This window comes from Silurus meridionalis, chromosome 5 (assembly GCF_014805685.1).
Source record: "Silurus meridionalis isolate SWU-2019-XX chromosome 5, ASM1480568v1, whole genome shotgun sequence".
Taxonomy (NCBI): domain Eukaryota; kingdom Metazoa; phylum Chordata; class Actinopteri; order Siluriformes; family Siluridae; genus Silurus; species Silurus meridionalis.
In genome coordinates this window covers 18,405,257-18,419,544 of record NC_060888.1, presented here as the reverse complement: position 1 = coordinate 18,419,544, position 14,288 = coordinate 18,405,257, and the positions used below count along the sequence as shown (strand labels likewise).

The 14,288-nt window shown below is 40.1% G+C and overlaps 1 protein-coding gene across 4 annotated transcripts in view; it reads right to left on the bottom strand.

Annotated features, from left to right (window-relative positions):
• The window catches only part of LOC124386466 (serine/threonine-protein phosphatase 2A 55 kDa regulatory subunit B beta isoform), a 63,099-nt gene that overhangs the window by 27,872 nt on the left and 20,939 nt on the right, over window positions 1-14,288 (bottom strand). The window contains exon 1 of one of the 4 annotated variants that reach the window (XM_046850322.1): window positions 9,523-10,165. The exons of the other annotated variants lie outside the window; for them this stretch is intronic. Within the exon in view, the coding sequence (XP_046706278.1) occupies window positions 9,523-9,592 (70 nt within the window). The 5' untranslated portion in view covers window positions 9,593-10,165. Of the gene's footprint in view, window positions 1-9,522; window positions 10,166-14,288 lie in introns of those variants that run through there. 4 annotated transcript variants of the gene reach the window in all.

Genomic DNA, 14,288 nt, shown 5'->3' with positions numbered 1-14,288 from the left:
ACCGATTTACAAAGATTTACCTGTGTATAATAAACAGAACAATAAACAGAGAAGGAATAAAGGTGTTGATTGGATCACAGTATATGGACATTTATAAGAAGGCTTCCAACTTTTCAATTACAATGTTAAATCAGTAGCTTCACACCGCTACAAACTCTAGTTCCGCATTATATTATAGACTATATGTTCTCTATAAAAGAATTCCTGAGGTTGTAGCATTAATGGTGTCTAAGGAGAAAATAGCAGGTCTCTTAATGACAGCATCTGCAGACAACCTCTAGTCAGATATTACAAATGTGTATGAAACAGAATAATACAAATTCAGAATAATAGTATTGCTTGGTTTAAATGTGTCTTTACTAGTATGCTCATGAAAAATAGAGAAGCACAAATGTAACAGAGTGGGGGAGAGGGAGAGAGAGATGGAGAGAGGGGAGCTTTCCTCCTCACACCCCCACAGTAAATTTAAAGCTTCGTGTATGGGGGGGATGAGAGGAAGCTGTTGCCATGGAAACCACTTCCATCACGGTTCGGTGAAGTGTATTACGTTGCGATGTGTGACTTCAGTGCTAGGCTTGAGTGCTGTCAAAATATTTCGAGAAATAGGAGCCATGAGGGCTTTTTATTCCTTCCATGCTCTCATATTGCCTTCTAGTGCAAGTGGGTTTGAATGACATGATGATATAATATAAATGATGTCATAAAATATCTCACAATGCACTTTTCTGAAATACTGTTGATATTGTAAAAACTTATTCTTAATTTTTTGTTAAAAATATTGAATGGTGAAAAGTGTCTTACACCAGAAGTGTTGGTTTGATTAATTATAGTTTTGTTGTTACATTTTTTCCATTGTGAACGCAGCACTGCTATATTATTTACAGTTTGCGAGCAAACCTAAATTTCATGATAAGTGTATTGTTAGATGGTATTTTTGTCATATTGCTCACCCGCTAACTTTATGGCCTAGTGGAGATAAAATCTGGTTAGCAAAAGGATCAGGCCTTTTCATTTTAAGCTACTTATTTCTTTCCCATGTTGCTTCAGTCGATCTGACTCGGCTGCAACGATAATTGCACAAATCATATACAAATAAATACAGCGCTTTTTTTTTAGAATCCTTTGTGAGAGGTTTTATTTTGGTAAGCAGACTCACCCAGACCTGATACAGGCTTTAGGGGTATAATGGAGTGTAAATGCGGGAGGTGATGGAAGCGGGATTGAGAGGATTATCGTAGGGGACCCTGCTGTTTCCTGGACACACGGCTGAATGTCTGGGGATATAAACAGCTATGATGTGAATCACACATCCAGCCAGTGGCCAAATAGGTAGCATACCCTTAATCCCCTATACACAAGCGGGTATAGATATATGAGCCACTTGATCTAGTCATTTATATGAATCTGACCGGTGGTGTTTTTAGGAAGGTGGATGATTGAGATCACATATCAGGCAGTATGTTCTCGTAGAAGCCAAGCTCAGGGCAGAGAAGAAATTTGTCATGATCACACTCGTAAAAGTCACTATGCAAATCAGATACCCTGTGGGCTTTCTCTGGCATTAAATCTGCTTTAAATCCCTTCCATCACCAGAATGTTGGGAAAAAGCTGCATCCTTGAATTGAAATCACATACACAGATATGCCCCATTATCAACACATTTGACTAATCACTATAAGATCTTGCTGTGTCTCTGGTATTTTTTCTTATCCTCCTTTAAGGCAGACAAGTGCAAATCGGCCACACTAAGGATCTGCTTATGTTAGATCCTATCAGTTTAATGACACGTGTCCTCAAGTGACAATTTTTCTGAACTACTATAGTGATAGTAGTACACCACAGCACCATGTGTATAAATCCTTCAGGATGCCAGAGCAAAGGTTTTCAAGTCACATAAAAGCATACTGTCTTGGTTAGATGAATCCATCCTTGACTAAAACAGCACCTTCTCATCACTCACACACTATAAAGTAGGTTACCGTGCCAACCTGTCCTATCGCAGCATCGCCGCCAGCTGTAGAACATGCATCACAGGTGCCTCTCAATCACTGCTGGGGGGGGAAAAAACACAAACCCCTTCTACCCCAAGCACCATAACAGACTCCAATCCCCCATTTATTTTCTCTCCTATTGTATTTACAGACTGAGTTCCCTGACCTTTGAGCCAACACAATAAGCACATGATTGAATCATGGAGATCTCAAAGGAGAACGCAGACCCAGGAAAAGAAAAGTGGACTAGCAAAGAGAGTAGTGAGGCTGACGTAATGGCTAAATTAAACTAAAAGATAATATGATAATCTAAATGGATGAGATTTGAGGTCATTGTCAACCCTCACAAAACACAAAGAGGACGTGGATCCACAGCACTGCAGTGTGACAGGGGAGAGGAGTGATACTGCAGTATGTAGGTCACCGTGTGTCTGCTGATACTCAACAGCAGCACTGGGAACACTTTCACACATTCAGGCACTGAGATTCCTCAGTCAACACCAATGCTGTATCCATACTATGCTAAGAGTATTGTTTTTTGCTCTGTTTAAGGCTTGTGTAATCAGAATTGCAGGAACTAAGAAGGAAGCTGGCAGGATGGCGGAGCCCCCTTAAACCTTGGCCATGGCTCTGGAGATTAAAGCACTTCTGCTGAGCTCTGCATGTCTAAAGGATCAGGCCGAAAAGAAGATTCCATTCAAACACACATGCGCAAAGAGACACATCTGCCAACACGGAGCTTCTTAGGCACTACTGAAGCATTCTACTGATCTCTATAATTTTTTAAAGGTGGTGGTCATGTTGTCAAAATACCAGATTCTAAATGAAATATTTCTACTTCCACAAACATGCCCTTGTTCAGTATTCTTGGGTCTTGACTTGGTGAGATCTAAAAAAGCACAAGCAAAATTGTCTGTGTAACAAGATAGAAATGCGTGTTGCAGGTTATTTACAAAAACGATAATTGCAGAAATAACGTCACAAACCAAGCGGTTTGAGAAAACAAATTGTGAATGAGGCTTTTGTGTGGGTTTGTTCTTAAAAGCCATATCGAGTTCAATTCCTGGACAAGTCGATCTGCAGTAATCCTTGCCACATGCTCATAACTAAGAGTCCAGTAGATCTCCAATTCAACAGTGTTAGACAATACAACTTCTAAACCTTTTCTATTCAAATGCTTTTGGCATCAAGCCAACTTTGTCATGGGGATATTTAATCATGATATTAAGAAACATAATATGAATATGAATCTCGTTTATTAAAACCTAGTTTCAAAAAGGAAATATTATACCTACTTTAAAATCACTGTAAACGTGAATTAGTATTTGCATAAATCCCAATCTATAATGTTTTGCTTTTAGGTTGAGAAGCTACAGATTTGGCATATATTAATAAAAATCAAACATTTCACTTTTTACTTATTTTGTGTGGGGTTATTTTGTAAATTCTATCAGGTTTGTATGTACTTAAATCCATAGCACATTCAAATAGGGCCTGGTTACCCCACTTGTACCTCAACACAGGTACAAGTTACAGTAAATATATATATATATATATATATATATATATATATATATATATATATATATATATATATATATATATATTTTTTTTTTTTTAAATAAAAAAATTGTCAAAATGTAGGAACACAATGTCTGGTGAAAACGCATTAGACTTGTTCGCCTTGTGTGTGTTATCTGTTTTTATCCATAAAGTAATAGTATTGCTGTTGGTAAGAAGAGCTCAGTGGAGTTTAATGCTCATCATTCAAGCACAATCACGTCCTACTGTGAAGTTTTCACAAAGGAAAATGACAGCAAATCAACCAATCAATCTCGTCTTTTTAATCTGCCCTACAACAAACACGTGTTAAAGCCACTGGACTGCTGTGCGACTAGTCGTGAGTGCTTTGTAACAGATATCGGGTGTATCGACTGACTCCCCAATCAGCAGACAACTCTGCAAGGCGATGTCTGGCTATTTTCAAAAGCTGAGAGATATAAAGGGCAGCTGGTGGGCCAGCAAACACAGCAGGTCTGGACTCATTTCAGCAGACACAAGTCGTGATCTGAGAACAGTGCACACTGGGGTAATCATCTCTACCACCTGCTGATCCCAAACGCAGTGGCTGCTGGCTTTCTGTTGCACTTCCTCGAGGTGGGGCCTCTGTCTCAACAATACTTTGCCGTGTAGAAAGGAGAGTAAAAGCCAATTAACCCAATTTCTTGAAAAAATGGTTGAATAAAGCACAGAGTAAGTGTGTGTGCATGATGGGCTGTCTAAAAGCTTGTACTGGCCTTCTTTTCACACATCATTAACAGATACATAATTTTCTCCCAGATGAAAAAAACACAATGGAGTGTATAATATATACATTGAACACTAAGAGCGAGAGAAAAAAGCGAAGACTCTCAGTAACCAAGTATCACTATGATTTACACAAAAGATGTATGCGTGCATGACTGTGTTTCTCTTCATACAATACTCATGCTTAGTTCATCTGTCACTGTTCAGCTCTTCAGACAAAATGGTGAGGCAAGATAAAACCAGTTTTTTAATTTCTCGTTATTGCTCCCACATGGGGTATATCCCACAGTAACGTGCACCCAGCAGCGGATAATCTTCACGTCCAAACCCTCTCTGTGTGCTCTCTCTCTCTTTCACTCTTTCTCTCCCTCTTTGAGCCGCAATATTTTCGCCTCACAGTTTTCTTCTGAATAATCAATGTGGCCCTGTTGGGTTTGAGAGATATTTCTTTTTATGACCGAAATCTTAAACTGTAGCCTGGGGAGATTTGTGTTGGCAGTCTCGTTTGCTGCACTTCGACCCCCCCCCCCCCCAACCCCCTACTCCAAGCTCTTTCGTTCTTGTAGCAGCAATAACACCACTCATTCGTACGGTACAGTGTGGGGCATTAACCGTGAGTGAGAGCCGTGGTGTAAATTGTGCTGGCAGGGTGGGTGCATTAGTATCAGCCCCCATCGAGCTGTACTCAGTCTGCATGTCTAGGCCATGTTCTGAGCACTGAGGGACCATGCTGCTATTTTTTACCAGAGCAGTTTTACTGAGAACACTCCATCTTAGACCAAGTAGAAAAAAGAGATTATGATGCAAAGGAAAAAAAAAATATATATATATAATATAATGGAATATATATATATATATATATTTATTCCAGCATATTCATCTGCATATTTTAGCCTTGTTTCATTTGATTTTATACATTTATGTTAATGGTTTCAAATGTATCTTTCAGACAGGTCTAATGAGATATGTATATATGTATATATGTGCAACAGTAATGTACATGAATAATAAATATTCCCCTGGCACATTTTTTTTTAAGACCTTGGCTAGATGAAACGACTAAATGAAACTAGGGCTAAAAAATTGTCTGTATATCAGTGGTGCGTTTCACTACAGCTCATTCACTACAGCTTTTGTGAATTTATGAAATGAGTTTTTTCTTTTGGGGACCACCAACCAAATATTCAGATCAGCAGAAAAAGATCTACAGTAAACCTGTGCTTATTAGATTATTGGAGGACAAAAATTAAACTGAAATGAATAAAATAAAAGAATGTAATTCAATCCATTTCATTTAAACACTAATGATGTTAAAGGAGTACTTACACTGCTATATTTCAATCTGCTCGATTAATTTGAATAATTAAATAAGATATTTTCTTTAATTTAAATGTTGTGTCATTTAAATAATTATAAATTGTGTGACTCGGTTAATTTTACACCAGTTAAAAAATCCTAGCCCCCTTTATCACTGACCTTTAATCACTGACTAATTAGTATGATATTAAAGGTTTTTAATGACTTGCACATTCCTTTTACATATTAAAAAGAATCAACAGCCTTTGTTAATGTATTTTCCCCATTCACAAATTATTTTCTTTATTACAGCACAGACTCTACTGCACCATAAATCCATCTCTAGCTATGTATACTACAGCTGCTATGTCTGTAAGACCATTGATAATGGCATTAGCAGTACAGCTGCAAATCCTTTTTCATCATGTTCCCAATCAGAAAGCAGCTTGTTTAGAGATATGCAAGCATGTACGTTTTGGGCAATTAAGCCCACCAAGCACAAATGAAGATGAAGGTCGAGGCTCACTAACAGTCCCGGCACATCAATCCTGCCGCTATTAGCCAAATGTCATTCTGATGGCATCTCTTTTATGCTAATTGAGCCTGTTCTGTTGTCTCCGTCCTCTGAGCTTACACATGAGAGAATAAGAAATATGGAAATTTGTATCAATTTAAATGTCACATTGACTCCATTACTGTGGGAATCAGTAGGCGTGGGAATTATCACTTCCTCCCACCTTTTAAAAAAATCGATCATTCGACTCCTGCTTTTGTTGATTCTATTTTTTAGAACAAAAAAAAATACAAAATGTTTGCTCAAACTTACTTTGAATATACAGATAGAGGCATTTAGACCTCCATAGACCTCGACTTTATTTTAACCTAGAGGTTAGGTTATTTGGAGAATAATGTAAAACTATAGCACAGAATAAAATCGTGTACAATAAAAAATGAATAATAGCATAAAAAACACATGGACATGGAGAAAATGAAAAGTAATAAAAAGCAAGTTATATATTTGTGGAATCTTTAATCTAGATGTGTTCCACCACAGCTATTTAATTAGGTTGCCTAATGAGATAAGATAGCACACATGCTAGAGAATGAGAAATCTTTCAGTTCTCCCAAAATAGCTTTTATTCTCAGCTTACATTCATTCATTCTAGTACTCATGGTGCAGTGCTGAAAGTTTGCTTTTTTCCCCCCTTATAAATTACATTCCTGGATGGGAATACTGCTGATCCAACAAATATTAATGTCATCCATGTTGCTAAATTAATTCTACCTTACAAATGCAAAATCGTGGCGTGCTCTGTGCATATGTTACCCGTGAGAAAACACCTAGGACTCCCATGACAATTATTTGGAAGCATTAATATAGGCTCTAGTACCAAAGCAAATATTTGAACTAATTCTTCTTCAAATCAACACGCCTTTTAGAGGTCATTCATTAAATATTAACACTAAGGCAATATGTAAAATGTCTTGACGCACCCCTAATACTCGCAATAATTTGATAGGCCTATGTTTCTTCAATGTTGAATACAAGAAGGAAACGATAATAGAGGGCATACTGGTCATTTCAGGCACATTTACATATATCTACTTTTACCATCTGTACCCAATGGGATGCCTGTCAGTACTTTATTAGGTCTGGGACTTCAGAAACCACAAGCGGGGCTACAAAGTTACCTCGTGAAATTGAATTACCTAGACTGTGGCACTTTAGTAAATTAGACAACATGGTGTGCAAGAACTGGGGGAGAATTTTTGAGGTCATCTATTGGGTCATCGGGCCACTTGCACAGATTGTGTTCAGAGAAGGTCAATTGAAACAGAATGATCATATTCTGCCATTCTAAAGGGTAATACAAGCAATTATCTGTGTGTATCTACAGCCAAACCTCTCGTGCATTGCACTGCAGTAATCTGAGGTATGAGCGATCTCACTGGAGGATTCCTACGTCATTTCAATCTAGGGCACCCACCGAAAAATCCAGTAGTGCTTCTCTGTATATTTCTTTAGCAGAAAGGACAAAGTGTCCACATCGTTATAAGGCATTTGCAGCCTCGGGATGCCCACACAGAAGAGATATCGTCATCATATTAGTTGTCCAGTCAGTGGATTATTGCACATATTAAAGATGGGGGGATGAGGAGGACATGGATCCTACCAAGATTCTCTCTCAGATTATAATAATGTGAATTTTGCATGAATGAGTATATTAAGTCACCAAATGCACCAGGAAGTGTATGTATACCACAGAAGAAATTTGTGATTAGTAGAGTGAAATATTTTATGGCTGATTACAAAGACATGAAATTGGGGTGGGGTGGGGGATTAATGAGGCTAATATGCAAGATTAAATTCAACTGTGAGAATAGGGACCTACAACTACTCTATCTTCTAATAACAGCCTCCAGATTGACCATGCATACAAACTGACTTATTTTCTAGAACAAGCTTCTGCATTTGTCTTTTACAGACAATGTTATGTTCATTCAATGTTCAATACTTACTACAAACACACAAAGTAGCAGCATGCATATGTGTCAGACAGACAGCCCAGGGCATTTGGAGCCAGTAGGGTGTGAGCTGCTCATGCTGTGCATGTATGTGTGAGGCTAAGAGTTACAAGTTTGATTTACAGACTGGCCCGGGGCCCTCAGAGGGGTCATAAACGAAGCGCTTTTGAGCTTGCAGGCTGCTGATTGCATCTTTCCACTGGCTTCATTTTATAAAACCTCCCATTGCTATTAATCAATAAGCAGGACGAGGCCCTGTGCTGAGTAAGGACCAGTGATCTGACCCTATCTGAGCTCTGTGCATAGTAAAAGCACATTTGAATGGAAATGCTGGACTACATTCACTTCCACATATGTCACAAAAATCCTTAGAAACAGTTGCAGATTGAAGAAAATGCTAAAGCAATTAATAATTCAAAAAGCACTGGTCCAAATTTGACCTCAGGTTACTGTGTGTGGAGCTTCTACATGCTCTCCTTGTGCCCACATGGATGTTTTTTTTCTGATTTCCATCTTCCAAGAAGATCAGATAATGTTAAATAGTCCCTAGGTGGGAACGAGTGTGTGAATGTGTGCATACTGTGGCCTCCAATGGCGTCCCATTCAGGGTGTGTCCCCAACCTCGCACTCACATCCATCCTTGCCTATGATACATTTTGATGATGAAGATGATGTTAAGATGATGGTTTACATCTAATGCAGGCAGTACAATTTCACAGACAGCGTACTGATTTCTTGCACCCGTACCAGGCCCTGTAAGTCTGCAACATCCAGATTCTTCTAGACAGAGCTCTGTCTGCCTTTAAGATCATAATCGCAGGAGACGTAATCACACTATAATCTATTTTTAAAAGGAAGGCCAGATATCTGATGGGTCTTTTCATCATGATGCCTAATTAATAATAATGAGCAATTCCAAATCATCATCCTCAGAGACTGCATCACATGTAGGTTATTTATAGATTGACTCTGAGTTGATCCAGAATGGGATCCTGTCCATTTATTCCAGAGTGTCTGGGTGTCGACGCAAACCCAGTCGCTAAATCTCTGCAATGCAACATCTGAGTCACTGTGAGAATGGTGAATGGTGCCACAGTGACACCCAAGATCGGAATGTGGAAAAAAAAGCAGCCATATGATACCCACTCTGGTCCATTTCTTACAAAACCCACACTGATCTCATTCCACTATGCACAATCCTTGCAATGGCGCAGATTTATCCGGATCTATTAGTAATCCGATTCTACACCACATTACAGAAACGTGGTAGATGCAAGGCGGGGTCGCGCGTGCAACATGTAGACTACGTTTTTTTTTTTTTTTTACCTTCTCCCCACAGCCTACCTAATCCAGACCTGACATTAATCAAAATGCACCGCAAATCCGCTCGCTTTCTGCTCACCTTCTGTTGCATAGTTGTGATCCCGAAGGAAGCTGTTGTTGATCTTGCGGTTGTCACTCTCCTCCTCCATTTATGATATGCTTAAATCGGAAGCTTAAGGCGGACATACAAGAATCCATCGTGGACGCAAACATCAGCATGCGATCAGCGGCTCCATCGCGCTGCTTGTCATTGCTCCCGCATCCGTCTTAAACACGAGTGAGTTATCTGTCGGTACCGGCAGAGGAGGTCGTTCTGCACTGGGAAATAAGCCGGTGATCAAAGAAGCGCGCAGCGATGTGCGGTCAGTTCATGCATACGGCAGGAGCAACTCGGCAATTCATCTTTAAGTGAAGAAGTAGGGAAGCGGGTATTACATCGACCTGAAGATCCGGGCCTTTTTTTTTAATTGAGAAGGAAAAAAAATCCTGGAGGAAGCGGCACGACGCGGTGTGAATGAAGGACGCGGAAATGAGGATTTTGAGTTAAGACGGGATTTTCCACCTTCTGGAGTGCGGAGGGGGCGGAGCCAACGCACCAAATCCTACAGCTTCTAAAGCCCTCGTGTGAGATGGTTCCAACTGATCTAATACAAACGGGAAGGTGATGGTGGAGGCGGCATTTGGGTCGTTCTTCTGTATCCTAACCACAAGTGGAAAAAAAAAACCGGTGCAGGAGCACCCCCCTCCTTCATCAGTGCCCGAGTGGCCCCTCCCACTCACCGCGGCGCTGTCCAGCACTGAAGTGACTGCACGTGCCAGTACGAGCACGGCCCAATCCCAAACACACATAGCACACTACCAAGGATGTATCCAAAATCCTGTCATGCTCATTTGGCATTATGTCAAAACAGTCTATAGGTACACGTTCACACCATTCAGGGAGTACAGCATGATTCATCGTATATTTTGTGGAACTGTCAATCCCGTAGTCCAAATGCAGAAGCATGGTGGTGTTGTCTCACAGGTCCAGGGTCAGTTCAATCCTCAGCTTGGATTACTGCCTGTGTGGAGTTTCACATGTTCTTTGGTTTCTCCCATCTCCCAAAACATGCCACATTACATAGTCCCTTATATATACCATATCCAGCATCCCCTCATACACTCCTGAACAAAATCTTAAGACCGGGAAAACATTCCCAGCATTTAAAGTCAAACAGGCTGTTCATCAGCTGATCAAAAGTTTAAGACCATAGAAAATAACTACAACAAACTAAAAGTGTCAAAAAAAAGTTCAGTATTGAGTAGCCTCACTGTTCTTGTTGATAACTTCAAACACTTGTTTTGGCATGCTTGTTGTAACTCTTTCGAGAAGGCTGGTGGGACCATTGCTCCATGTGGTGAAGATGGCTTCACGAAGGGTTTCCACAGTCCGTTTTTATAAACCTTCCTTGCCATCCATCCCCAAACAGCTAAAGGGGATTTAGATCAGGGAAACACCCAGGATGGTCCAGAAGTGCAACATTATTGTCCTGGAAGAAGTCCTTCGTCCGGCTGGCGTTGTAAACTGTAGCGTTGTTCTGTTGAAAAGCCCAGTCATTACCACACAGACAAGGGCACTCTGGACAGTCACGAGGGATGCCAGCTGCAACATATCCACATATCCAGCTGCAGTTTGATGCCCCTGCACAACCTGAAGCTCCATTTTCCCATTGAAAGAGAAAGGATCCCAGATCATGATGGAGCCTCCTCCACTGTGCCATGCAAAAAAAACATCTCCAGTGGGATCTCCTTGTCATGCCAGTATCATTGGAAGCCATCAGGACCATCCAGGTTCAATCTTTTCAGATCCGAGAATAAAACTTTCTACCATCATTTAGTTTTCCATGTTTGGTGCTCTCTTGCAAATTCCAAATGGGCAAGTTTGTGGTGTGAGATGAGACGTGGCTTTTGTTCTTTAAGTCCTTCTCTCGCAGATGCAGTCTTATGGTTATTTGGCTGCAGTCAGCATCAGTAAGGGCTTTAATTTGTGTCGAGGATCGGCCTGTGTCTTCGTAGACAGCCTGTCGGATCCTCTGGCTCAGTGCAGGTGAAATTCTTTTGGGTCTACCACTTGATTATTTTGTCCTATAACTCTCAGGATCTTTTAAGAAATTTTAAATGATTGTCTTACTGCATGGGAAAGCCAACAATCCTGCCACGTTCAAAAACAGAAAGCCTTTTTGCTTTTGCCATCAGGAGATCATGACAGCAAAAAAACATTAAAAAACAATGATATTAAAGTCATACTTTTGTACAGATGACAAACTTTTAATCAAATTTAAATTTTTGATCAGCTGATGAACAGCCTGTTTGAGTTTAAATGCAGTTTTCAATAAATTGCCTACTCTCTATTTTTTGTCTCTTGCTCTTTCTACTTTTGACATTTTTAAAAAGTACTTGCAACCTGGTTATGATCCACCAGCGCAAAATGCAAATACTTGTAATGTTTCCCCCGGTCTTAAGATTTTGTTCAGGAGTGTATTCTTTGCATAAAGTTGGGTTCTCAATCACCATCCTCAAAAGAATGCTAGGCTTTGTTTTACTAAAGAATTATTATAAGCTTTACACACAACCGTAATAAATGCACATTTCCCCAAAAATATTCTGAAAGAAAAAGAAACAGCACATACATTGATAGGTTTCAGATTTTCAGACAGAATTCTGTTTAGCACAGTGCCCCTCCTTGAAAAAGTGATCGGAATACCAGACACTGATTAATTGGATTATAAAGCTTGCCTTTGGCACTTTAACTCATGGACTATTTCATTTGCATGATAATTTCAATATAAGACTCTGCAGGACACTGCGCTAGCTCTTTAAAGCTCTAGTCTTCTGCATATTTTACTTTTGCTAATCTCCCTGATGGCACTGCCTAGAAAGAATCTGATTTGCAATTCAAAATTGCACATACTGCCACAATTATCTGATATATGTTCGTTAAATTACTGCTCACTGCATGCAACTTTAGTAGTGACAGCATCTGCTGGAAAAAATGAGTCGGATCAATAGTTTATATGCATACTGTGGCCTTGTGAAGAGACTACAGTCATGTACTCTGTACTATTCTCCAGCAATGAATGCAGGCAAGGATTATTGCTGCTCAGACATTGCTTGGTAACTTTACTGTGAGTGGAAGTTATATCAGTTTAATGATGCCATGAAGTTTTAGTGGACCATAAAGTCTTCTATAAAATGCTTGGAAAACAGTTAAAGACATTCAAAATGAATTCCCAACTTCTTCTCAATACTAGCAAGATGTTTATATGCAGCCAAATAATTTGGCAGTAATCTGCTTAATAGCTCAATCAAACCGAGCTTGATCCGAATGAAATTTTGATCCAAATTAACGGGGTGATGTAGATGTAAAACAGTGATCTCTGTTTTTTTTCTTTTGGGTGTGCAATTGACAAAAGACTAATTTTCCCCTTAGAAATCAATTGTTTGGGTACACGTAGACTAGACTGAATTCATTCCAATTGCCAAAAAATAAAACATGTAAACACAATGAACATCAGAAATGGCAAAAGTGAAAGAAAAAAAAAACTAAAGTTAAAGTACTGACTTCACGAAAGTTAAAGAAGTATGGCACATACTTAAGTAAAAAGTAGCCATTACTACTACCTGTTTTAGTGTCTTGCTGATAACTGAACCTTATCATCATATCAACATATTAATACCAACAGTGGCGGGCCGTGCATTTGGTACCTGGGCCTTCAGTGAGGTCTTACCCGACTTAATCCACCTCTTAAAACCACCACTATCACGTCACAATTATTGAAACCATCAATACATTACAGAGAGAGGCATTTCACATATGGAGGGTGAATACCATTTTACTAAAGCAAGCTCCAAACCTCTACACTACAACTGCAGCTGTGCCACCTACATCATCTGGAGCGGGTCAGAATCCATATTTGTCTAATAACATGACAAAAACATAAACAATGTAAATAAAATACAACCTACTCACCAGAGATGTAGACTCATAATTTGCACCACTCCTTAGAGGCTGTAAGCCAGTGGTACTGCTCGTATTCACTGGTCTGGAAGTGGCGAACAAACCCTTTCCCAGGCTGAGACAAGCTAGCTAGCTTCGGGGTTGGCCGACCTCTCCTCATGATGTCTAGCTTTTTTTGAAAATGCAATTTTAAGTATGTCCGAGACCAAATCAATTCCTCCGTAGGCATAAAAAAAGTCTAACTCTGATGTATTGATGTGTGCAGAGCGCTATAGACATGTTTTGCCAGTTGAACTTGGCTATAACGGTTTCCCTCTGACCAACCGATCAGAGGATGGAAAAATGCAGATGCTATTCTGGGCCAGATTGAACCTGGCTGCCCAGGGCACCTACCACATCTAGCTCCCGCAGCAGGTCAGCCTGATACGCCTGCAGCACTGCCATAGTGTGCAGAGACTCAGTGGCCTGACCGGCTGAGGTGCACCGACATATTACATCGGGGTCTTGAGTGAGGATGCGATTCCCAGGGAGAGATAGCTTGGCAGCATCTTTTTAACCCTTAGCATCGCTTCATAACACTGTTCTGATCCTGTCCACAAGCTGTGTGTACCCCCTTCCCCGTGATATATCGGGGACAGAGAGGAGCCGAATGGTGTGCTAGGCTTTCTTAGTACCCTTCATATTTAGACAAACAATAGACAAAGAATTCAACAGATATACACACAGAGAGCTTCATGAACAAACAGAAGCTGGCGCCGGCTTCAATCCATTTGCATTTTATAGCTTCCTGGTCATGACGTCACCCCTCCGGGGGTATTCCAGCCCCCAACTCCAGAAATTTTAAGGCT